General features: G+C 46.4%; 1 protein-coding gene across 1 annotated transcript; it reads right to left on the bottom strand.

Moving 5' to 3' along the window:
• Window positions 1-23,756: 23,756 nt before the first annotated feature.
• Window positions 23,757-24,836, bottom strand: LOC140065836 (C3a anaphylatoxin chemotactic receptor-like). The gene has a single exon (XM_072113392.1). It carries the CDS (start codon window positions 24,834-24,836, stop codon window positions 23,757-23,759), a length of 1,080 nt encoding a protein of 359 aa, XP_071969493.1.
• Between the last annotated feature and the right edge of the window lie 277 nt (window positions 24,837-25,113).

Raw genomic sequence — 25,113 nt, 5'->3', positions numbered from 1 at the left:
AATGCATACAGAATATTTGCTATACATTGCTTTCTGCTGATTTTTGTAGACCCCCCCCCCCAAAAAAAAAAAAAAAAATTAAAAATCTAAAAAGTCCTTAAACTTTTGTTAAGTTTCAACTATTCCATATGTGTCATGGAAAAACACAGCAAAAAAGTTTAAGTTAGAAGACACCAACAAATAAGTTATGGCCCTTAAATTTGTTAAACATGGCTCGGTCATTAAGGGGTTAACAAAATATAAAAAGGTCACAGTGTTTTTTTCTATTCCACTGCATTTAGAATTTTTTGTGGCTTCCCAGTATATTGCACAGAATGTTACAGGGAGCCCTGGGAGGGGCAGTTTGTCTTTCCTTCCCCCTGTAAATGGGAAAATAGAAAAGTAAAAATATAGCTCCTTAGTCTTTTGAACACTACATAGACGACTAAGAGACTACTAAGCTTACACACATCAATCGGACACAAAAATGGATTGAATAACTCAAGATCCCCTCTCTCCCCTTTCCTTCTCCAAAGGTGTCATTGGGATCTTCATCTAAAGCCCTTTCAACCCTGAAGGGGATGAACCTCAGAGACTGTGTCTAAAATCCTGGCCCATAAAGACATAAATGATCGGGTTGATACAACTATTCAGAGAAGCCAGGCCGCTAATAATAGTATTTACTATAAAGAATTGATCATCATTGAAATTTTTGTTAGTTAGTGTTAGTGGCCAGATGTAATACGGAGCCCAACAGATGAAGAAACCCAATATAACAGCGGTGATGATCCTGTAGGGTCTCTGAGATCTCTGGGGTCTATTACTTTTTCTAAGTTTGAGGACAATGGAGACATAACTGGTGAAGATGATGAGGAAAGGGATCACAAACATTATGAATAACCTGATCAGGTAAAATATCTTTCTGTAATAGACATCATAAGGGACATAATAACACCATTCAGATACATCATTTAAAACAAACAAATGTATGTAAATTACTAAGGCCGAGATGAGAAAACTCATCACCCAGATAATCCCTGCAGTGATTCTCACTCGTTTCTGTGTCCTATGAACTTTACACCAAAATGGCCACATGACCGATACCCAGTGATCAACACTCATGGCCGTCAGGAGGAGGACACTGGAGCTCATGTTAATACAGAACAGAATAATGCTAGAAAGACAAGTAGCAAAACCATTTGAAGTGTAAATATTAAACGACATTCCGAAGCGCAGAGGGATAGAAGCGCAACACAGGAAGTCAGCGATGGCCAAGTGGAGGAACCACACGGCACTGATTGTTTTCTTCATCCTGAATCCGACAATCCAGATGACTAATCCATTCCCGATAATCCCAAGAATGAAAACGATGCTGAATAATGTAACATATATGACTAAAAATGGATAATTGAAATAAGACTCTGGCATGGAACGTTTAATGCGTCTTACATCGTGTTCTTCAACAAATGACCTTAGAAGACAGAAAAGGGTAGGAGTTAGGTTCAGGGGGAAATTATTGCATCATAAATATCTGTTTCCTAATGAAATGCACAAGGTTAGAAGTGAAAACCACAGCAAAGTGACACCAGCGCGTTATTACATCTCTCGTCCCAGGCTTGTTTTTTCCCTCTTCTTGACTGGTTACACTATTTGTTTGATTTGTATACCATTAGGGGTGTTTCTCATACCTCCTTTTTGTCGGTGGAGGAAATGGTTTTGTTGGACTGCCTTACGTGGCAGTACCAACTATATGTCTTGATATGTACTTGGTACATTTTTAAATGCTTTTATACTTTCTATCATCCCTATGCTGGGAGACTTGTTTTGTATTTTAATAAAGGTTTACTCTTCTATTGTCATACGGCACATTGCTCTTTTTTTCTCATTTATTTTCTCATAGACGCCTGATGGGTAAAATTAGGGCTATTTGTTTGGCAGAAATCATTTGCAATTGGATTGCAAACTGGCTAAAGGATCGTATCCAGAGAGTTGTGGTCAATGATTCCTACTCGGAATGGTCACCAGTTATGAGTGGTGTACCTCAGGGTTCTGTGCTTGGCCCACTACTATTTAATATATTTATTAATGATATAGAGGTAGGAATTAATAGCACTGTGTCTATTTTTGCAGATGACACCAAACTGTGTAGTGTAATACAGTCTATGGAGGATGTTCATAGGCTGCAGGGTGACTTGGACAAACTGAATGTTTGGTCATCCACTTGGCAAATGAGGTTTAATGTGGATAAATGTAATGTTATGTACCAATAATCCAAAGGCAAAATATGTCCTTGGGGGAGTAAATCTGGGAGAGTCTCTTGTTGAGAAGGACCTGGGGGTACTAGTAGATCATAAATTGAATAACAGCATGCAATGTCAATCAGCTGCCTCTAAAGCTAGTAGGATCATGTCATTTATCAAAAGTGGTATGGACTCTCGTGATAGGGATGTAATATTACCACTGTACAAGGCATTGGTTCGGCCACACCTGGAATATGCTGTCCAGTTCTGGGCACTGGTCCATAAAAAGGATGCCCTGGAGCTGGAGAGGGTTCAACATAGAGCCACAAAACTGATAAGGGGTATGGAGGGTCTTAGTTATGAGGAAAGATTAAAACAACTAGATTTATTTAGTCTGGAAAAGAGACGACTACGAGGGAAAATGATTAATTTATATAAATATATGAATGGTCCATACAAAAAATATGGTGGTAAGTTGTTTCAGATTAAATCAAATCAAAAGACGAGGGGGCACTGTCTCCGTCTGGAGAAAACAAGGTTTAATCACCGGAGGCGACAGGGCTTCTTTACTATGAGAACTATCAATCTGCGGAATAGCCGAGCTCAGGCGCTGGTCACAGCAGGGACAGCAGAGAGCTTCAAGAAGGGTCTAGATGCCTTTTTACACCTAAATAAAATTGATTTTTATGCTATATAGGATTGTTTCCGCTAAATCCCTTCCTCATCCAATCCCTTCCCTTCCTTGGTTGAACTTGATGGACAAGTGTCTTTTTTCAACCGTATAAACTATGAAACTATGAAACTATGTGTTGTGACTGGTTACACCTCATGGTCATGTAACAAACATAAACATTTGAAATATCATTTTTGTGTTTTCATATTTGCTAGAAATCTAAAAAGTTTCCTTCCTAAATCTCCTCATCTTTCACGCCATTAACCTGTTCCATTCGGATGACCAGCAGAATTTTCTTGTGTTGTCCTATTAATGTTTGTCATTTGTCTCTGAATCTCAGGTATGATAGATTTACACATAACCTTCATCTTGTTGTATGTCTGGGAGCTTTTGGATCCTGGGATGGATATGTGGCTTGAAGATATGAGGCATGATAGCTCATCATATTGTTTCGGAAGAAATGACCTTATTAATCCCTCACGATGTGTTCCAGTGACAGCTGTAAAAACTGAGCCCAAAACAAAATGGTGCAAGGAGGGAATGGAAACACAAAAAAGGGCCCGGTCATTTAGGAGCTGTAGGGCTCAGCCTGAAAGGAGGAGGATCATGTAACTGTCTAACTACAAGATTGAGTTAGCAACAACATTGGTTCATGCTAATTACAGCGACACAAATTGGGAAACCAAAACTATTGGATGTCTCTTTGTATTTATGAATTGTTTTGCAAATTCCAAACATGCAAATTTTGGCAATTTTTTTTAATGCAATTTTTTTTTCTTTACTTTGGCGCTGTAGCCTTCGGTTGTGGTTACTTGTTTTTGTGTATAGATATTATTATATATGTGCATATGTGTTCACTCCTCCTGCCAACTCCAGCACTTCGGAGCTGAGGTGGCGTGTCTCTGTAAACAAACAGGGGGACCGCAGTAATGGATGGTGGCACAGGAGGTGGTAAGTACTTGATTATTTTTATTGAACACCAACCCCCCCACCCCCTCCACGCTAACCTATAGTTTATTAAATAAAAGCTGGACAAACCCTTTAAAGTAGTACTAATGTCATGGAGGCTGGAGGTAGGAGAATGAGACTGTCCAAAAGAAGCAATTATTGGGTCAAACTGAACTGGACCAACCCCCACACCCCCTTATCCTATTGCCTCTAGACCATGTACATTATTGCATTTCAAAATTGTGATTTTCTAACAATATTTGGAAAAAAAATGATTAAACATTTTTAGGGACTATGGACTTTAAAACTTAAGTAACATCTGAGGACAGTAGCACTAGTAACATGTTTAAAAATTATTTGATAAATGTATCAAGAATTGCTAACTTAGCAATTCTTGATACATTTATCAAAGTGCTGATTCCGGGTAAACCAAATTAACTTTTTTATCACATAATAAATCTTCCCCATTTTTTCTCAAAATTGTTCACCAATTTTGCTCGATTATTGATGACCGGAAACCATCATATTAAAGTAATTGATAAAGAGTAAGTGAATATAAACCTACCAATTATCATCCCGTGTTGAGGTCAAGATATATTTAGCAGGATCCATCCTCTTAAACAATAAAAGTTAAAACAAAATGAATAATAAATATAATAACCGGGTGTTATGTACTTTCATCATAACGATAGTGCGGTAGGGGGTTGGGGTCACTACATTGTACACTATATATTATTTATCTATCATACGGAGATATGACTGAGCTTTTATAGGCTAGAGAAAAGAATCGGTAAAATACATTGGCTCCGTATCACAATAACATCCGGGGACCCAAGAAGCTTCCAGCACTTCGGGTACAGAACTTGTCCCAACCTGAATTCTCTTCTAATTCTACACTCAATACAAATAATGTTCTTGTAGAAATATAATCCAATATAAATGATAACAAACTTTTTTCATGATGTGTTATACAAAGTATTATAATAAATTAAGTTTAAATGATTGAATTCTAATATTTCTGATTATGTTATTTAACATTGTATATGATGAATTTTATGTATATAATTTGATAAAAGAAAAGCCAAATAGATGATCACATATTGTAATTCCTGATTTTTCCCCTTATTTTGTGTATTACTTTACCTTTCCTTTGTTCTCTTCCAGGATCTCCTTCCGTTGGTCAGTGAGTGTAGATGATCTTCTGGATATATCCAGGACCCTTGCTATTACCTATATACTGGATATACTGTAAACTTCTCTAACCCAACCCATCCAACACTTCTACTAAATTATCACAGGAAACAATCATTACTTGTGTTCATGATTTATTTAGTTAATACAACATTATCCAAGTTATTATGCAGAAAAAATGCTCCTAAAATATTCATTTCTTTAAACATATTGTAAGAAAGGTTTTTTCTTAAAACTTAAAAGGGAATAAAAAGGTAAAATCTTGAAATCTAGAAATCTTGGCGCCAGTGTCCTCACACTCAGATCCTGACCGGCTGCTAGGACTATGGCGGTGCAGAGCATGGAGCCCGGTAGGAGGCAGCTGCCGCTGCTTCTTATGGAGTTAACTGTACACAACCGATTTATTTTGTTGTTTGGTTTATTTTATGGCATCGTACTCATGGCCATTTTTCCCCTGCCCCTGGGATGACCTGAGGCCTAGTCACGAACATAGAACATGTCCTATTCTTAGCTGTGTTTGTGGATAGAAAAGGTCTCCAGGCTAGATATGGCGCCAAATGATCCAACTTAAAACCTTTTGTCTATTGTTTCTTTATTAGCTTGAGCAAGACGCGTTTCGAGCCCGGACCGGGCTCTTCCTCAGTTGCATAAAGTATAAAGCTAATAAAGAAACCTTAACAATAAGACAAAGGTTTTAAAGAAGGAAAAGCCAAGTGCTGAGGTTGTATCTGGCAGCAGGGAACGTGCCAGGCTGAGGTCCTTTTGCTCTTCTTTTGCATTTTTTAATTTTCAAATTTTTGCTTACTATTTTCTAAGTGTGGGTTCCCATTAACCGGTTCGCGACCGCCCGCCGTGTATTCACGGCGGCGGTCGCGTCGCGCTGCATGGAGAGGGCTCACGGGCTGAGCCCTCTCCATAGCCGGTAAGTCTTTGCTGCATATTGCAGCAAAGGCTTACCGGTAACATCCGCGATCGGTGCTAGCACCGATCGCGGGTGTTTTTACAGCGTAGGCTGCCGGCAAAGCTGCCGGCAGCCTCAAACAGATAGCGGCGCATGGGCGCCGCCATCTTACCTGGGATCGCCGCTCCCCGTGACGTCATCGGGGGGCGGCGATCCGTCTCCATGGTAGCCTCGGGTCTTCCGAAGACCCGAGGCTATTTCGTTTTAACCCCTTCATTACAATGTGCTGATAGCACATTGTAATGAATGAGTTAGAAAATCCCCATATACTGCCATACTGTAGTATGGCAGTATATGATAGGATCGATCAGACAACCTAGGGTTAAAGTACCCTAGGGAGTCTGAAAAATAGTATAAATAAAAATTAAAAAAAGTTTAAAAAAAAAAATTATAATAAAAAAACCTAAAATTTCAAATCACCCCCCTTTCCCTAGAACTGACATAAATATAAATAAACAGTAAAAATCATAAACACATCAGGTATCGACGCGTCCGAAAATGCCCGATCTATCAAAATATGATAACGGTTTTTCAATGCGTTTAACCCCGTAACGGAAAATAGCGCCCAAAGTCGAAAATGGCACTTTTTTGCCATTTTGAAAAATCTAAAAAAATCTATAAAAAGTGATCATAAGGTCGTACAGTCCTAAAAATGATATCATTGAAAATATTATCAAATTTCGCAAAAAATGACTCCACCCACAGCTCCGTACACCAAAGTATAAAAAAGTTATTAGCGCCAGAAGTTGGCAAAATCAAAAAAATTATTTTTGTACAGGAGGTTTTAATTTTTGTAAATGTATGAAAACATTATAAAACCTATACAAATTTGGTATCCCCTTAATCGTACCGACCTAAAGAATAAAGTAGACATGTCATTTGGGGCGCTCAGTGAAAGACGTAATATACAAGCCCACAAGAAAATGGCGCAAATGCGTTTTTTCACAATTTTCATTGCATTTGGAATTTTTATCCCGCTTGCGAGTACATGGCATGGAATATTTAATACCATCATTATGAAGTGCAATTTGTTACGCAGAAAACAAGCCGTCACACAGCTCTTTACGTGTAAAAATAAAAAAGTTATAGATTTTTGAAGGTGGGGAGTGAAAAATGGACATGAAAAAACAGGAAAAGGCCCTATGGTTAATGTACCCTAGATGGTCTAAAAAATAGTGAAAAAAAAAAAGGAAAAAAAAGTTTAAAAAAGAAAAAAAATTAATAAAATATTAAAAGTTCAAATCACCCCCCTTTCCCTAGAACGGATATAAAACATAATAAACAGTAAAAATCACAAACATATTAGGTATCACCGCGTCCCAAAATGCCAGATCTATCAAAATATAAAAACGGTTACGGCCGGTGGTGACCTCCGAGGCGGGAAATGGCGCCCAAATGTCCAAAATGCGACTTTTACACCTTTTTACATAACATAAAAAATGAAATAAAAAATGATCAAAATGTCGCACAGACCTCAAAATTGTAGCAATGAAAACTTCGCCTCATTTCGCAAAAAATGACACCTCACACATCTCCGTGCGCCAAAGTATGAAAAAGTTATTAGCGTCAGAAGATGGCAAAATTTTTTTTTTCTTTTTTGTACACATTCGTCTAATTTTTGAAAATGTATTAAAACACAATAAAACCTATATAAATTTGGTATCACCGCGATCGAACCTAACCAAAGAATAAAGTAGGCGTGTTATTTGGAGCGAAGAGTGAAAGTCGTAAAAACTGAGCCCACAACAACGTGACGCCCGTGACGTTTTTTTCAATTTTTCCACATTTGGAATTTTTTTTCAGCTTCGCAGTACACGGCATGTTAAAATAAATAACATCACGGGAAAGTAAAATTTATTACACACAAAATAAGCCCTCACACAGGTCTGTACACGGAAAAATGAAAAAGTTATGGATTTTTGAAGTTGGAGAGCGAGAAATGAGCCGAAAAACCCTGCGTCCTTAAGGGGTTAAATTGTTAATATTTGTTAAAAATAAATTGATCTCATTTGAAGACTTGCTGGTGCTCTGCTGGGGATCAATTTAAACGCGAACTGAACAAGAATAGGGAGAAAGTTCAGGTCAGTTAGCGAAGCGAACATATATACGCACCAGCTATTGTTTTTGAGGCCTGTAGTGGATTTTGGCAAGTAAATATATTTTGCAAATGCAAAAATATTTCGCAAATTAAAAAATATTTTTAAAAATATAATTATTTGTGAAATTATCGTTTGTTATTAAATTGTAAGGAATTTTAATTAATTAATTTTAATTTTCAGTCCTCCGTTGTAAAAATTAGGTTTTATTAATACAAAAATCTTATATATTTTCTACGTAAGTAATTTATGTGGGATTTGAACTCACACCCACGCACCACACACCCGACAGCTGCTTAAAATGTGTCCTTTGGCAGTATGCAATGTTTTTCGACACAGAGTCCCACGTTAATCAAAGTTTTATGCGCCAATGTTTTTTCTGATTCTGCACAATCTTTTTAGTACAAACTGCTTGCACATGTATTTATAAAGGGTCACGGCTGCATTATACCCGACACAAAACAAAATTCTTCACTGAGAGTAGTGTCCTGGTGCACAGTCGGACCGCGCAAAACATTTATCATGCAAAGTCCGACAGAATTGTATCACATGCCCAGTGTTGAGGTAAAACAAAAAAAAGTTGGTGCACTCTTTCGGAGCAGTGCAAGGGGCACCAGATTCATGCAGAACAGGCGCCACAATTGCTAAATGCATACTGTACAGGCAAACTGCATATAGAGAAGTTTGGACTATTTTTGATAAACATGGGCCACAATGTTGAAGTGGATCCATTGGTGAATTACTGTCCATTTAGGGCCTATTTCTAAATGTTGTCCCTCACATATAGTGTGATCATTTTTTATGTTTGGAATAGATGTAGATTTGAAATCCTGGTACCAAAGCACATAAAGTTATGCCTCTGAAAGGCTGCCCAACAGTTGGCCATGTTTGTTCAACCAGGCCACACTCGGTTATTTTGGTAATGTAAATGCCCATCGGTATAGACAGGAATGGAGCCAGGGGATAGTAGGTGTTGTTAGAAAGGTCCACACAGAACCTTGTATAAATAACGGTAATTTTATTTGGATTACACGTTTCGGAGGTGGACAGCCCCCACCATCCTATGGTGGAACTGGAACACAGATGCTATTGTGAATGTAGTTATTACACCTGTCGCCTTTTTGCATTTCGGTTTGTATGTATCTATTTTAGTGTAGTGTGTTCCATCTTTTACTACTGCTGCATGTTGAATATTTTACCACTATTTTGGGCTATGAAATTTATTATGTGTTAATGCTGGTTTTGTGGATGCCTTTGTCAGCCAGCATAACTCTGTTTGCACAATATTTTTTCCTTTGCCTATGTACTGCCGGAACCTGTAGGTTACCGGTGCCAAAAGAGTTGTGAGAGCTGCAAAGATAGAAATATGCCCTAGAAATATACCATTCATTTAAAGAGGTCACTATTAGAGATGAGCGAGCACTAAAATGCTCGGGTACTCGTTATTCGAGACGAACTTTTCCCGATGCTCGAGTGCTCGTCTCGAATAACGAGACCCATTGAAGTCAATGGGAGACTCAAGCATTTTTCAAGGGGACCAAGGCTCTGCACAGGGAAGCTTGGCCAAACACCTGGGAACCTCAGAAAAGGATGGAAACACCACGGAAATGATCAGGAAACAGCAGGGGCAGCATGCATGGATGCCTCTGAGGCTGCTTAATCGCACCATTATGCAAAAATTATAGGCAACAGCATGGCCATGACAGAGTGACCGAATGAGGCTAGATAGCATCTAAAACATGCAATAATTGACCCTGACACTATAGGGGACGGCATGCAGAGGCAGCGGCAGCAGTGGCAGGCTGGAGAGTCTCATGGCGACATACCCTAAATGGACTCAGGTTTCACCAAAGGAGGTGAAATGATTTCCTATGTGAACAAAAGGTTGACGGTATATTTAGTCGATAACACAGCATGGTGGCGACATAGTGACCAAGTTCCATAACGTATCTGGTGAAACACCCGAAAAATGAGCCTGACACAGCTCTTTTGATAAGGGGACGACATGTGGAGGCAGCCATGGAGACGACTTCCATGATTTAGAGCGACAGTATGGGGCATTCATATTGTGTCTGTGTCTGCCTGACACAGCTTGTTTGATAAGGGGATGATGTGCTGCATATCCTCTCATGCTCCAGCGTCTGGGGTATAGAGAGTTGAAATGAGACATTGGTGGACGCTCTCTCGGCTCCTCCCCACCCAAAATGGGCCTGGGGGCCAGAAGCGTTTACTTTTAAAAAATTATAATTTTCAAAGCAGGCCGGGTCGTTTGAATATTTCACCTAGAAATAATGGAATAGCATAGTGGTTCTATTTTTAATTGTTTTTACGGAAATGGTTCCATGATTAAGAGCGACAGTATGGGGCATCCATATTGCGCTGCTATGATTGCAACTTCAGGTCTCCAGCATAGCGGCGACAGATGGGCCGAGTTCCACTATGTATCTGGTGAAACACCTGAAAATTCTGCCTGACACAGCTCGTTTGATAAGGGGACCATGTATGGAGGCAGTGAACTAGTAGTAGATTAAAGGTGCTGCAGTTAAAACTATGTTAGTTGGATCTTGGGATGGAGCTGGCACTCCGCTGCCAGGCGAGCTTTCGCCAATCCAAGCCCCTGTCTCTAGTCTACTCCCCAAACAGCACTTCTAATAACCTTTTGTATAAGATCAAGTGTAGTAGCGTTCTTATAAGTTTAGTATATGGCGGGTGAGGGGAATGTAAACAGATGCGCAAGAAGCGCTGAAATAATATTGGTAAATGATAAAAGTTTGCCAGTATATTTTGTGGATTACACAACAGGGTGGCGACAAAGTTAACAAGTTTGATGTGGAATCCATGAAAACGACCCAAAATTCTGCCTGACACAGTTCGTTTGATAAGGAGACCATGTATTGAGGCAGCTATAAGGACGACTTTTGGAGGCAGCTATGGCGATGACGTGTGGAGGTAGCAATGGAGACAACGTGTGGAGCCAGCTAAAAAGACGACATGTGGAGGCTGCTATGGAGACAATTTAATTTGGATAGTGCCTGTATGTGGCAGTCCAAAAAAGTTTTCAAACCAGAGGAGCAGGTAGGTGGTCCTCCAGAAAAATTAAATAGATTGAGTTCTTGTTTGTGGCAATCCCAAAAATTGCTTAAAACAGAGGACCGGGTAGGTGGCCCTCCAGAAAAATTAAATACATAGAGTACTTTAGCTAGAGCCAGTTGGCCCTGGCAAAAAATAGCCAGTTTCCTATGCTTTAGTGTACAAAGAGGAGGAGAAGGAGGACAATGAGGAGGAGGAGTGCATAAATTATTCAGGTTGAGCTTCCTTCACCTGGTGGAGAATGAAAATCCGGAAAAATCCAGGCTTTATTCATCTTGATAAGCGTCAGCCGGTCAGCGCTGTCAGTCGACAGGCGTGTACGCTTATCGGTGATGATGCCACCAGCTGCACTGAAAACCCGCTCGGACAACACGCTAGCGGCAGGGCAGGCAAGAACCTCCAACGCGTACAGCGACAGTTCGTGCCACATATCCAGCTTTGAAACCCAGTAGTTTTAGGAAGCTGTGTGATCATTTAGGATGATGGTATGGTCAGCTACGTACTCCTTCACCATCTTTCTGTAAAGATCAGCCCTACTCTGCTGAGACTGGGGACAGGTGACAGGTTCTTGCTGGGGTGACATAAAACTGGCAAACGCCTTGTAAAGCATACCCCTGCCAGTGCTGGAAAAGCTGCCTGCTCGCCTACTCTCCCTCGCTACTTGTCCCGCAGAAGTACGCCCTCTGCCGCTAGCGCTGTCAGAAGGGAAATACTGTTTCAGCTTGTGCACCAGGGCCTGCTGGTATTCATGCATTCTCACACTCCTTTCCTCTCCAGGGATGAGAGTGGAAAGATTTTGCTTGTACCGTGGGTCCAGGAGTGAATACCCAGTAATCGGTGCTGGAATAAATTCTTTGAACGCGAGGGTCACGGGATAGGCAGCCTAGCAACGCGCAAGAATTCACTCCCCTCACTGGCCTGACTGCCCATTTCCTCCTCCTCCAACTCCTCCAACTCCTCTTCTTCTGCCCATACACGCTGAACAGTGAAGGACTCAACAATGGTCCCCTCTTCTGTCTCGCCAACATTCTCCTCCTCTTCCTCCTCATCCTCCTCCACCTCCACCTCCTCCGATATGCGCTGAGAAACAGACCTAAGGGTGCTTTGGCTATCAACAAGGGAATCTTCTTACCCCGTCTCTTGTGACGAGCGCAAAGCTTCCGACTTCATGCTGACCAGAGAATTTTTCAACAGGCCAAGCAGCGGGATGGTGAGGCTGATGATGGCGGCATCGCCACTGACCATCTGTGTTGACTCCTCAAAGTTACTCAGCACCTGACAGATATCAGACATCCATGTCCACTCCTCATTGTAGACTTGAGGAAGCTGACTGACCTGACTACCACTTCTGGTGGAAGTTGACATCTGGCAGTCTACAATCGCTCTGCGCTGCTGGTAAACTCTGGATAACATGGTTAATGTTGAATTCCACCTCGTGTGCACGTCGCACAACAGTCGGTGAGTGGGCAGTTGGAGGCGGCGCTGCGCTGCCCTGAGAGTGGCAGCATCTGTGCTGGACTTCCTGAAATGCGCACAGATGCGGCGCACCTTCGTGAGCAAATCAGACAGATTGGGTTATGTCTTGAGGAAACGCTGAACTATGAGATTTAACACATGGGCCAGGCATGGCACATGTGTCAGTCTGCCGAGTTGCAGAGCCGCCACCAGGTTACGGCCGTTGTCACACACAACCATGCCTGGCTTCAGGTGCAGTGGTGCCAGCCACAGATCAGTCTGCGCCGTGATGCCCTGTAATAGCTCCTGGGGGGTGTGCCTTTTATCGCCTAGGCTCAGCAGTTTGAGCACCGCCTGCTGTCGCTTAGCGACGGCACTGCTGATGTGCCTAGAGCTACCGACTGATGGCGCCATGCCCACGGATGGTAATTCGGAGGAGGAGGTGGAGGAAGGGTGGGAAGAGGAGGAGGCATAGTAGGCCTTTGAGACCTGGACCGAGGTAGGCCCCGCAATCCTCGGCGTCGGCAGTATATGAGCAGCCCCAGGGTCAGACTCGGTCCCAGCCTCCACCAAGTTAACCCAATGTGCCGTCAGCGATATATAGTGGCCCTGCCCGGCAGCACTCGTCCACGTGTCCGTGGTCAGGTGGACCTTGTCAGAAACGGCGTTGGTCAGGGCACGGATGATGTTCTCTGACACGTGCTTGTGCAGGGCTGGGACGGCACATCGGGAAAAGTAGTGGCGGCTGGGGACCGAATACCGAGGGGCGGCCGCCGCCATGAGGTTTTGAAAGGCCTTGGTCTCTAACAGCCCATAGGGCAGCATCTCCAGGCTAAGCAACTTGAAGATGTGGACGTTGAGGGCTTGGGCGTGTGTGTGGGCGCTATAGTTCCTTTTGCGCTCCAGCGTCTGGGGTATGGAGAGCTGAACGCTGGTGGATGCTGTGGAGGATCGTGGAGGCGAAGATGGGGTTTTCGTACGGGAGGTGTTTGGGCCGTGGTCCTGGGCAGGGGGATGACTAGCAGATGACACAGGGGAAGGAGCAGTGGTGTGCCCGGCCAGAGGTGAACGGGCTTGGTGCCATTGAGTGGGGTGTTTAGCATTCATATGCCTGCGCATACTGGTGGTAGTTAAGCTAGTAGTGGTGGAACCCCTGCTGATCCTGGTTTGGCAAAGGTTGCACACCACAGTCCGTCGGTCATCCGGTGTTTCTTTAAAGAACCTCCAGACTTCTGAAAATCTAGCCCTCGCCACGGGAGCTTGACTACGGGCAACATTTGGTGCTGATGCACCAGCTCTGGCCCTGCCTCTCTGTCTGGCCCCACCACTGCCTCTTCCAACCTGTTCTGCTATAGGACTCGCCTCCGTCTCAGAAGCACTGTGTTCACCCGGCCTATCAACCCAGCTTGGGTCTGTCACCTCATCATCCTCCGATCCCTCAGTCTGCTCCCCCCTCGGACTTCCTGCACTGACAACAACTTCACCACTGTCTGACAACCGTGTCTCCTCATCGTCCGACACCTCTTTACACACTTCTTCCACTACGTCAATAATGTCATCATCACCCACAGACTGCGACCGGTGGAAAACCTGGGCATCGGAAAATTGCTCAGCAGCAACCGGACAAGTGGTTTGTGACTGTGGGAAGGGTCCAGAAAACAGTTCCTCAGAGTATGCCGGTTCAAATGCCAAATTTTGCTGGTAGGGGGCAGACTGGGGGAAGGAGGCTGAGGTGGAGGAGCTGGAGGAGTGCTGATTTCGGTGACATGGGTGGACTGCGTGGAAGACTGACTGGTGGACAAATGGCTAGAAGCATTGTCCGCAATCCACGACATCACCTCTTCGCACTGTTCTGGCCTCAACAGTGCTCTACCACGAGTCCCAGTAACTTGAGACATGATGAACCTAGGGAGTGTAGCTCTGCGGCATTCCCCTGCTCCCTCATCAGCAGGTGGTGTCTCCCCCCGCCCAGGACCACGGCCTCTGAGCCCTGCAGTAGTTGGACGCCCATGTCCACGCCCTCGTCCTCTACCCCTAGCCCTCGGGTTAAACATTTTCAAAATTAAAATGTAAACTTCAAAAAAAAAAATTTTTGTGTTTTTTGTGTTTTTTTTTTAAACAAAATGATGCTATCCTTTTGCTATGGCTAGTTTCTAACCTACACTGACAGCACACAACTGGATTTTGTGCTGTGCCAGATGACTTTGAGTTATAAGATAAATAAACGTAAAAAATAAATAAATCAGCAGACTGTGCCTAATTCAAATCAAACCCCTAATAAATTGTCCCACTTTGGTGTTTGAGGTGGATATGTGTGTCACTAAGAGCTAAACACAACGGTCGCAAGTCCCCCTGCAAATTCCTCACAATATGGTACTATCTGCACTACTAATGCCAGCAAGCCCAGCCACAAGCAAACCAAAAAAAAAAGGAAAATATAACGCTATTGAAGGCCTAAATAAGCCGTTGGGGTTCTCCTATGGCTATTTTCTAGCCCACACTCAAAGCACACTGCTTTGGCAGATTAATGTGAGTTCTAAAAAAAAATAAACGTAAAAAAAAATCAATCAGCAGACTCGACGTAATTCAAATCAAACCCCTAATAAATTGTCCCACTTCGGTGTTTGAGGTGGATATGTGTGTCACTAAGAGCTAAACACAAGTCTCCCTGCAAATTACTCACAATATGGTACTAGCTGCACTACTAATGCCAGCAAGCCCAGCCACAAGCAAACCAAAAAAAAGGAAAATATAACGCTATCGTATTGTATTGAGGTGGATATGTGTGTCACTAAGAGCTAAACACAAGTCTCCCTGCAAATTCCTCACAATATGGTACTAGCTGCACTACTAATAGCAGCAAGCCCAGCCACAAGCAAACCAAAAAAAAAAAGGAAAATAAAACGTTATTGTAGCCCTAAGAAGGGCTGTTGGGTTCTTGGAGAATCACTCCTGCCTAACACTATTCTAATAGAACAGCCTAACGCTTTCCCTGACCAGCAGCAGCTCTCTCCCTAGCGGCATCCAGACACAGAATGATCTGAGCAGCGCGGGCAGCGGCTAGTCTATTCCAGGGTCACCTGATCTGGCCAGCCAACCACTGCTATCAACGTGTAAGGGTACCACATCATGCTGGGTGGAGTGCAGAGTCTCCTGGCTTGTGATTGGCTCTGTTTCTGGCCGCCAAAAAGCAAAACGGCGGGAGATGCCATTTTCTCGAGCGGGCAAAGTATTCGTCCGAGCAACGAGCAGTTTCGAGTACGCTAATGCTCGAACGAGCATCAAGCTCGGACGAGTATGTTCGCTCATCTCTATTTAACACAATACGAGATACAGTTGTTTCACATGTGAAGGAATTGTTATTTTGTTATTCCCCATGTAAAAAAAAAAATATAACTAGATAGATAAAAGGTATAGATTAGAGATCAGCGAGTATACTCTTATTAAGGTACTCGGAACGGCTCGTTGCTCGGATGAGTATTTCCCCTGCTCGAGATCGAGCATTTAATTAAAAAAAACACAGTGAAGAACAATGAAGAATAGAATAAAAACAGTGAACACAGGATCATTTAAGTGAAAAACACAGTGAAGAACACAGTGAAGAATAGATTACAGATGTTTGCCACATCTGCTTACTTGTCAGGAGATACGCGCGGAACGGTGCGAACAAAATAGTATGTGAAGAACAATATATATATGTGTGAAGAACACATTGAAGAACACGGTGAGCAGGACGGAGACACCGGGGAGCAGCACAGAGACACCGGGGAGCAGCAGCACGGAGACACCGGGGAGCAGCAGCACCGAGACATCGGGGGAACAGCAGCACGGAGACACCGGGGAGCAGCAGCATGGAGACACCGGGGAGCAGCAGCACGGAGACATCGGGGGAAAAGCAGCACGGAGACACCAGGGAAGCACGGAGACATAGGGGAAGCACGGAGACATTGCGGCAGCACGGAGACATCGGGGCAGCACGGAGACAACGGGGCAGCTCGGAGACATCGGGGCAGGGGCAGAAAAGAGACACTGGGGCAGCACGGAGACACTGGGGCAGCACGGAGACATCGGGGCAGCACGGAGACATCGGGGCAGCTAGGAGACATCGGGGCAGCGGCAGAACAGAGACACCGGGGCAGCACGGAGACATCGCAGCAGCACGGAGACATCGGGGCAGCACGGAGACATCGGGGCAGGGGCAGAACAGAGACACCGGGGCAGCACGGAGACATCTCAGCAGCACGGAGACATCGGGGCAGCACGGCGACATCGGGGCAGGGGCAGCACGGAGACATCGGGGCAGCACGGAGACATCGGAGCAGGGGCAGCACGGAGATATCAGGGCAGCGGCAGCAGCGAGACATCGGGGGAAAAGCAGCACTGAGACACCGGGGAGCAGCAGCACGGAGAAACCGGAGGAACAGCATAACGGAGACACAGGGGAAGCACGGAGACATCGGGGAAGCACGGAGACATCGGGGCAGCACGGAGACAACGGGCCAGCTCGGAGAAATTGGGGCAGGGACAGAACGGAGACATCGGGGCAGCACGGAGACATCGCAGCAGCACGGAGACATCGGGGCAGCATGGAGACATCGGGGCAGGGGCAGAAATGAGACACCGGGGCAGCAGGGAGACACTAGGGCAGCACGGAGACATCGGGGCAGGGGCAGCACGGAGACATTGGGGCAGGGGCAGCATAAAGACATCGGGGCAGCACGGAGACATTGGGGCAGGGGCAGCACGGAGACATCAGGGCAGGGGCAGCATGGAGACATCGGGGCAGGGGCAGCACGGAGACATCAGGACAGCGGCAGCACGGAGACACCGGGGAGCAGCAGCATGGAGACATCGGGGGAACAGCAGCACGGAGACACCAGGGAGCAGCAGCATGGAGACACCGGGGGAAAAGCAGCACGGAAACATCAGGGGAACAGCAGCACGGAGACACCGGGGCAGCACGGAGACATCGGGGCAGCACGGAGACATCGGGGCAACACGGAGACAACGGGGCAGCTTGGAGACACCGGGGCCAGGGCAGAACAGAGACACTGGAGCAGCATGGAGACACTAGGGCAGCACGGAGACATCGTGGCAGCACGGAGACATCGGGGCAGGGGACGAACGGAGACACCGAGGCAGCACGGAGACACTGGGGCAGCACGGAGACATCGGGGAAGCATGAAGACATCGGGGCAGCATGGAGACATCGGGGCAGGGGCAGAACAGAGACACCGGGACAGCACAGAGACATCGGGGCAGGGGAAGAACGGAGACACCGGGGCAGCACGGAGACAATGGGACAGCACGGAGACACCGGGGCAGCATGGAGACATCAGGGCAGCACGGAGACATCAGGGCAGGGGCAGCACGGAGACATTGGAGCAGCAAGGAGACATCGGGGCAGCATGAAGACATTGGGGCAGGGGCAGCACAGAGACATCGGGGCAGGGGCAGCATGGAGACATCGGGGCAGGGGCATCACGGAGACATCGGGGCAGCATGGAGACATCGGGGCAGCACGGAGACATTGGGGCAGGGGCAGCACGGAGACATCGGGGCAGGGGCAGCATGGAGACATCGGGGCAGAGGCAGCACGGAGACATAAGGCAGCGGCAGCACGGAGACACCGGGGAGCAGCAGCACGGAGACATCGGGGGAACAGCAGCACGGAGATACCAGGGAGCAGCAGCATGGAGACACCGGGGGAAAAGCAGCACGGAAACATCAGGGGAACAGCAGCACGGAGACACTGGGGCAGCATGGAGACACTGGGGCAGCACGGAGACATTGGGGCAGCACGGAGACATCGGGGCAGGGGCAGAGCGGAGACACCGAGGCAGCACGGAGACACTGGGGCAGCACGGAGACACTGGGGCAGCACGAAGACATCGGGGCAGCATGGAGACATCGGGGCAGGGGCAGAACAGAGACAACGGAGCAGCACAGAGACACTGGGGCAGCACGGAGACATCGGGGCAGCACGAAGACATCGGGGCAGCATGGAGACATCGGGGCAGGGGCAGAACAGAGACACCGGGGCAGCACAGAGACATCGGGGCAGGGGCAGAACGGAGACAACGGGGCAGCACGGAGACATCAGGGCAGCACGGAGACATCGGGGCAGGGGCAGCACAGAGACACCGAGGCAGCACGGAGACACTGGGGCAGCACGGAGACATCAGGGCCGGGGCAGCACGGAGACACCGAGGCAGCACGGAGACACTGGGGCAGCACGGAGACATTGGGGCAGGGGCAGAACGGAGACACCGGGGCAGCACGGAGACATCGGGGCAGGGGCAGAATGGAGACAACGGGGCAGCACGGAGACATCAGGGCAGCACGGAGACATCGGGGCAGGGGCAGAACGGAGACACCGGGGCAGCACGGAGACATCGGGGCAGCACAGAGACATTGGGGCAGGGGCAGCACGGAGACACCTGGGAGCAGCAGCACGGAGACATCGGGGGAACAGCAGCACGGAGACACCAGGGAGCAGCAGCATGGAGACACCGGGGGAAAAGCAGCACGGAAACATCAGGGGAACAGCAGCATGGAGACACCGGGGCAGCACTGAGACATCGGGGCAGCACAGAAACATCGGGGCAGCACGGAGACAACGGGGCAGCTCAGAGACACCGGGGCAAGGGCAGAACGGAGACACTGGGGCAGCATGGAGACACTGGGGCAGCACGGAGACATTGGGGCAGCACGGAGACGTCGGGGCAGGGGCAGAACGGAGACTCAGAGGCAGCACGAAGACACTGGGGCAGCACGGAGACATCGGGGCAGCACGAAGACATTGGGGCAGGGGCAGCACGGAGACATCGGGGCAGGGGCAGCATGGAGACATCGGGGCAGGGGCATCACGGAGACATCGGGGCAGCACAGAGACATCGGGGCAGCATGGAGACATTGTGGCAGGGGCAGCACGGAGACATCGGGGCAGGGGCAGCATGGAGACATCGGGGCAGCACGGAGACATCAGGGCAGCGGCAGCACGGAGACACCGGGGAGCAGCAGCACGGAGACATCGGGGGAAGAGCAGCACGGAGACACCAGGGAGCAGCAGCATGGAGACAACGGGGGAAAAGCAGCACAGAAACATCAGGGGAACAGCAGCACGGAGACACCGGGGCAGCACGGAGACATTGGGGCAGCACGGAGACATCGGGGCAGTACGGAGACAACGGGGCAGCTCAAAGACACCGGGGCAAGGGCAGAACGGAGACACTGGGGCAGCATGGAGACACTGGGGCAGCATGGAGACATTGGGGCAGCAAGGAGACATCGGGGCAGGGGCAGAACGGAGACACGAGGCAGCACGGAGACACTGGGACAGCACGGAGACATCGGGGCAGCACGGAGACATCGGGGCAGCATGGAGACATCGGGGCAGGGGCAGAACAGAGACACCAGGGCAGCACAGAGACATCGGGGCAGGGGCAGAACGGAGACACCGGGGCAGCACGGAGACATCGGGGCAGGGGCAGCACGGAGACACCGAGGCAGCACAGAGACACCGAGGCAGCACGGAGACATTGAAGCAGCACGGAGACATTGGGGCAGCACGGGGACATTGGGGCAGGGGCAGAACGGAGACACCGGGGCAGCACGGAGACATCGGGGCAGGGGCAGAATGGAGACAACGGGGCAGCACGGAGACATCAGGGCAGCTTGGAGACATCGGGGCAGGGGCAGAACGGAGACACAAGGGCAGCACGGAGACATCGGGGCAGGGGCAGCACGGAGACACCGAGGCAGCACGGAGACACCGAGGCAGCACGGAGACATTGGGGCAGCACGGAGACATCGGGGCAGCACGGGGACATTGGGGCAGGGGCAGAACGGAGACACCGGGGCAGCACGGAGACATCGGGGCAGGGGCAGAACAGAGACACCGGGGCAGCACGGAGACACTGGGACAGCACGGAGACACCGGGGCAGCATGGAGACATCAGGGCAGCATGGAGACATCGGGGCAGCACGAAGACATTGGGGCAGGGGCAGCATGGAGACATCGGGGCAGGGGCAGCATGGAGACATCGGGGCAGGGGCATCACGGAGACATCGGGGCAGCGGCAGCACGGAGACATTGGGGCAGCAGCACAGAGACACCAGGGAGCAGCAGCACAGAGACATCGGGGGAACAGCAGCACGGAGACACCGGGGCAGCACGGAGACATCGGGCAGCACGGAGACATCGGGGCAGCACGGAGACATCGGGACAGCACGGAGAAAATGGGGCAACTCGGAGACACCGGGGCAGGGGCAGAACGGAGACACTGGGGCAGCACAGAGACACTGGGGCAGCACGGAGACATCGGGGCAGCATGGAGACATCGGGGCAGGGGCAGAACAGAGACACCGGAGCAGCATGGAGACACTGGGGCAGCACGGAGACATCGGAGCATTACGGAGACATCGGGGCAGCTAGGAGACATCGGGGCAGCGGCAGAACAGAGACATTGGGGCAGCACGGAGACATCGCAACAGCACGGAGACATCGGGGCAGGGGCAGCATGAAGACATCGGGGCAGGGGCACCACGGAAACATCGGGGCAGCACGGAGATATCGGGGCAGGGGCAGCACGGAGACATCAGGGCAAGGGCAGCACGCAGACATCGGGGCAGCGGCAGCACGGAGACATCGGGGCAGCAGCAGCACTGAGACATCGGGGAGCAGCAGCACAGAAAAACTGTGTTTTTCACTTAAATTATCCTGTGTTTACTGTTTTTATTCTATTCTACTGTTCTGCACGTCTGCTAACTTGTCGGGAGATAATATACGCGCGGAACAGTGAAGAATAGATTGCAGATGTTTGCATACATCTGCTAACTTATCAGAAGACATTTGTTTTCAATTAAATAACACATTTTATTCCCGAACCATGGTCCCTTTGAAAAATGCTCGGGTCTCCCATTGACTTCAATGGGGCTCGTTATTCGAGACGAGCACTCGAGTATCAGGAAAAGTTTGTCTCGAAAAACGAGCACTCGAGCATTTTAGTGCTCGCTCATCTCTAGTATAGATATATTATTGGTTATAGATGATACAGGGAAAGAAAGATTATACTGTAGATTTATGTGTCATTATAGACGTGATAAAGAGAGATTGTGTTTTTATATGTTTTTCCTATATTTTTCTTTAACTTTCCTTTGCCCTGCACCAGGATCTCCTTCCATTGGTCAGTCAGTGTAGAAGATGTTCTGTCTATATCCAGGACCCTGCATTTTATCTATATACTGTATATCTCTCTGATCCAACTCAATTGACACTTCTACTTAGTGATTACAATTAACACAGGACACAATTATTTTTATTTTTATTATTGTGATTTATTAAGTCAGTAACACATTTTCCTATTTTTTAATGAAACATTATTTGAGATGCCACTTACATTGAATTCAAGTATTTATACAGCATGCATGCATAAACACATTTACATAGATATAAGATAGATATGAGATGGATACAGAGGTAAATAGTATAATAGAGTTTCCCTCAAATATAAACAGAGGGTAAATTATTGACTCCAGTATAAGCCTAGAATGGGAAATGCAGGTGCGCTGTATTCACTGGGTGTAAGAGCAGGGTGCTAACTTAGTGCACTCTGCTCTGCCACAGCTTTCTACAGTTTCTTTAGGACAACTGTATTGGTGAAACAGGGAACGGAAGCTTCTGTCATCATTGAAGCTCCACTGTCAGAACCCCAGAGCAGGAACACAGGATTTAGAGCTGGAGCTCCGAGTATAAGCAGAGTGGTGATTTTCTGCACTCGGCTTATATTCGGGTATATACAGTAATTTTTCTATATTAAGGAAATTCAAAGGGTATGTTCCACTTCATTGGAAAAATAAAGTCTAGACAGCCCTTTCCTGTCCCACAAGGAGGCAACTGCACTATTTCTTAGATCCTGGAGCTACACTCTACTGCAGGGGGTGTGGCCAGGCACTGGATTTTGTTTACAAGGAAAAGTATTACCAGAAGACAAAATAAAACATTGCAGTGTACCAACACTATACTCGCCCTACAGCATCACCAGAAAAAAAATAAAATGGCACCTTCCTTTGTGTTTAGACTATAATGTTAATGACAAAAAGTCTTAGCTGTGAAGACAAATTTTCCTATTGTAGTATTTTATTCTGAATATTTTATAATTGCAAACAAAAAATTTAAAAAAATGTAAAATATACATAAAACCTGGAAGTAGAGTCTAGAGCCAGAATTCAGTAACTACTTAACTCGTCTTGTGGCGAATATTGTACTAGCACCCTGGAGTTGTGGTCCGATGCTCCTCCCACTTGAGGAGCTCATAATGAAAAATGAAATAATTATATGTTTAAAAAATATTTGATTTCTCATACCTCTATTGTACATCAAAATAAATTACAAAATAAATGACAAAACACATAAGGCGTCCTCTGACACCAGTATGAAGAGAATTATGCTTTATGGTGACCATTGTAATGGGAAAAAAATCATATCTCCAAAATACATAAATAAAAAGTTATTAAAAGTTTATAGATCTCCAAAATGATCTGTCTTAAAAATTTCAACATAAAATTATGGTGAATGGTCATCATGGGTGAATAGTTAAGGTTCATGGTCTGCTCTTTCTCTATACAGGGCGACATCCCCAGCTAACTACCACAATTGGTGTTAATGTCAATCGCAGCAGTTAACCAGTTAGGTGCCACAGATAAACTTAAGGGTATGAATGAATTTATGAAAAAGTTACACAAGTCTGTCAGTGTCAACCATGTACACCCAATATATGCGACCTAACACCAGCAACCGAAATGTCAAACCAAACACCAGATCTTGTTTTTTGCGATCGGATCCCTCTGCCCAATGTGACCTTTGGTGATGCTTTACTATAGTCTCAGGCTGCAATGAAGGTTTGTTGCTAATCCTTGGTCCAATTAAAGCAAAAAACTCAAATTGTAACTGGGGCAATTTTTTTTTATATATACAGTTTTGACTTACATAGAAATTCAACTTAAGAACAAACCTATGGAATCTATCTTGTACATAACCTGGGGACAGCCTGTAAAGCAAGCGGAAATCATGGAGGTCTTAAAGGATTAAGATACTTCAACATAGGTAATGGAAATACACATTAAACATCTGTGTTGGGGGCAGGTTCACAATCCTCCCCTTCTCTGTCGGGGGCATCAGGATCTTCATCTAAAGCCCTTGCAACCCTGAAGGGGATGGATCTCAGGAAACCCTGTCTAAAATCCTGGCCCATAAAAACATAAATGATTGGGTTGATACAACTATTCAGAGAAGCCAGGCCGCTAATAATAGTATTTACTAAATGGAATTGACGCCAATTATTATTTCTGTTAAATGTAAGTGGCCAAATGTAATACGGAGCCCAACAGATGAAGAAACACAATATAACAGCGGTGATGATCTTGTAGGATCTCTGAGATCTCTGGCGTCTCTTACTTTTTCTAAGTTTAAGAAAAATGGTGACATAACTGGTGAAGATGATGAGGAAAGGGATCACAAACATTATAATAAACCTGATCAGATAAACTGTCTTTCTGTAACAGATATAATAAGGGACTTCATAACACCATTCAGAGAAATCATTTAATACAAACCAATGTATGGTAATTAATGAGCCTGAGATGAGAAAACTCAGCCCCCAGATAATTCCTGCAGTGATTCTCACTTGTTTCTGTGTTCTGTGAACTTTAGCCCAAAATGGCCACATGACCGATACCCAGCGATCAATACTCATGGCCGTCAGGAGGAGGACACTGGCGCTCATGTTTATACTGAACACAATAATGCTAGAAATACAAGTAGCTAAACCAGTAGAGGTAAAAAAATAAAACAACTTTTCTAAGCGTAGAGGAAGAGAAACGCAGCACAGGAAGTCAGCGATGGCCAAGTGGAGGAACCACACGGCATTGATTGTCTTCTTCATCCTGAATCCGGCAATCCAGATGACTAATCCATTCCCAATAATCCCAAGGATGAAAACGATGCTGAATAATGTAACAGATGTGACTCTTAAATATGGGCCATATATATAAAATAAAAAATCTTCATCGCTCCATTTCTTGTGTTCTTCAGCAAATGACCTTAGGAGACAGAATAGGGGAGGAGTTAGGTTCAGGGGGAAATTATTGCACCGTAATAACTGAATGTGAATGGAATGTCCAAGGTTAGACGCAACATCCATAGTAAAGTAACATTGTAGTCAGTGAAACCAGCGCGTTATTACATCTCGGGTTCCGGAGGCTCGTTTTATCCTTATTGTTGAGTTGTTACACCTCTTGGTAACATACACAAAAAACATAAACATTTGAGATACCATTTTTCTGTTTTCATATCTGCTAGAAACTAGAGATGAGCAAGCATACTCGTCCGAGCTTGATGCTCGTTCGAGCATTAGCGTACTCGCAACTGCTCGGTGCTCGGGCGAGTATTTCGCCCGCTCGAGAAAATGTTATCTCGCG

The sequence above is a fragment of the Engystomops pustulosus genome, chromosome 6 (assembly GCF_040894005.1).
Source record: "Engystomops pustulosus chromosome 6, aEngPut4.maternal, whole genome shotgun sequence".
In the NCBI taxonomy this organism is placed as follows: Eukaryota; Metazoa; Chordata; class Amphibia; order Anura; family Leptodactylidae; genus Engystomops; species Engystomops pustulosus.
Note: the sequence above shows the minus strand (reverse complement) of the source record. Positions and strands in the feature narration are given on the sequence as shown.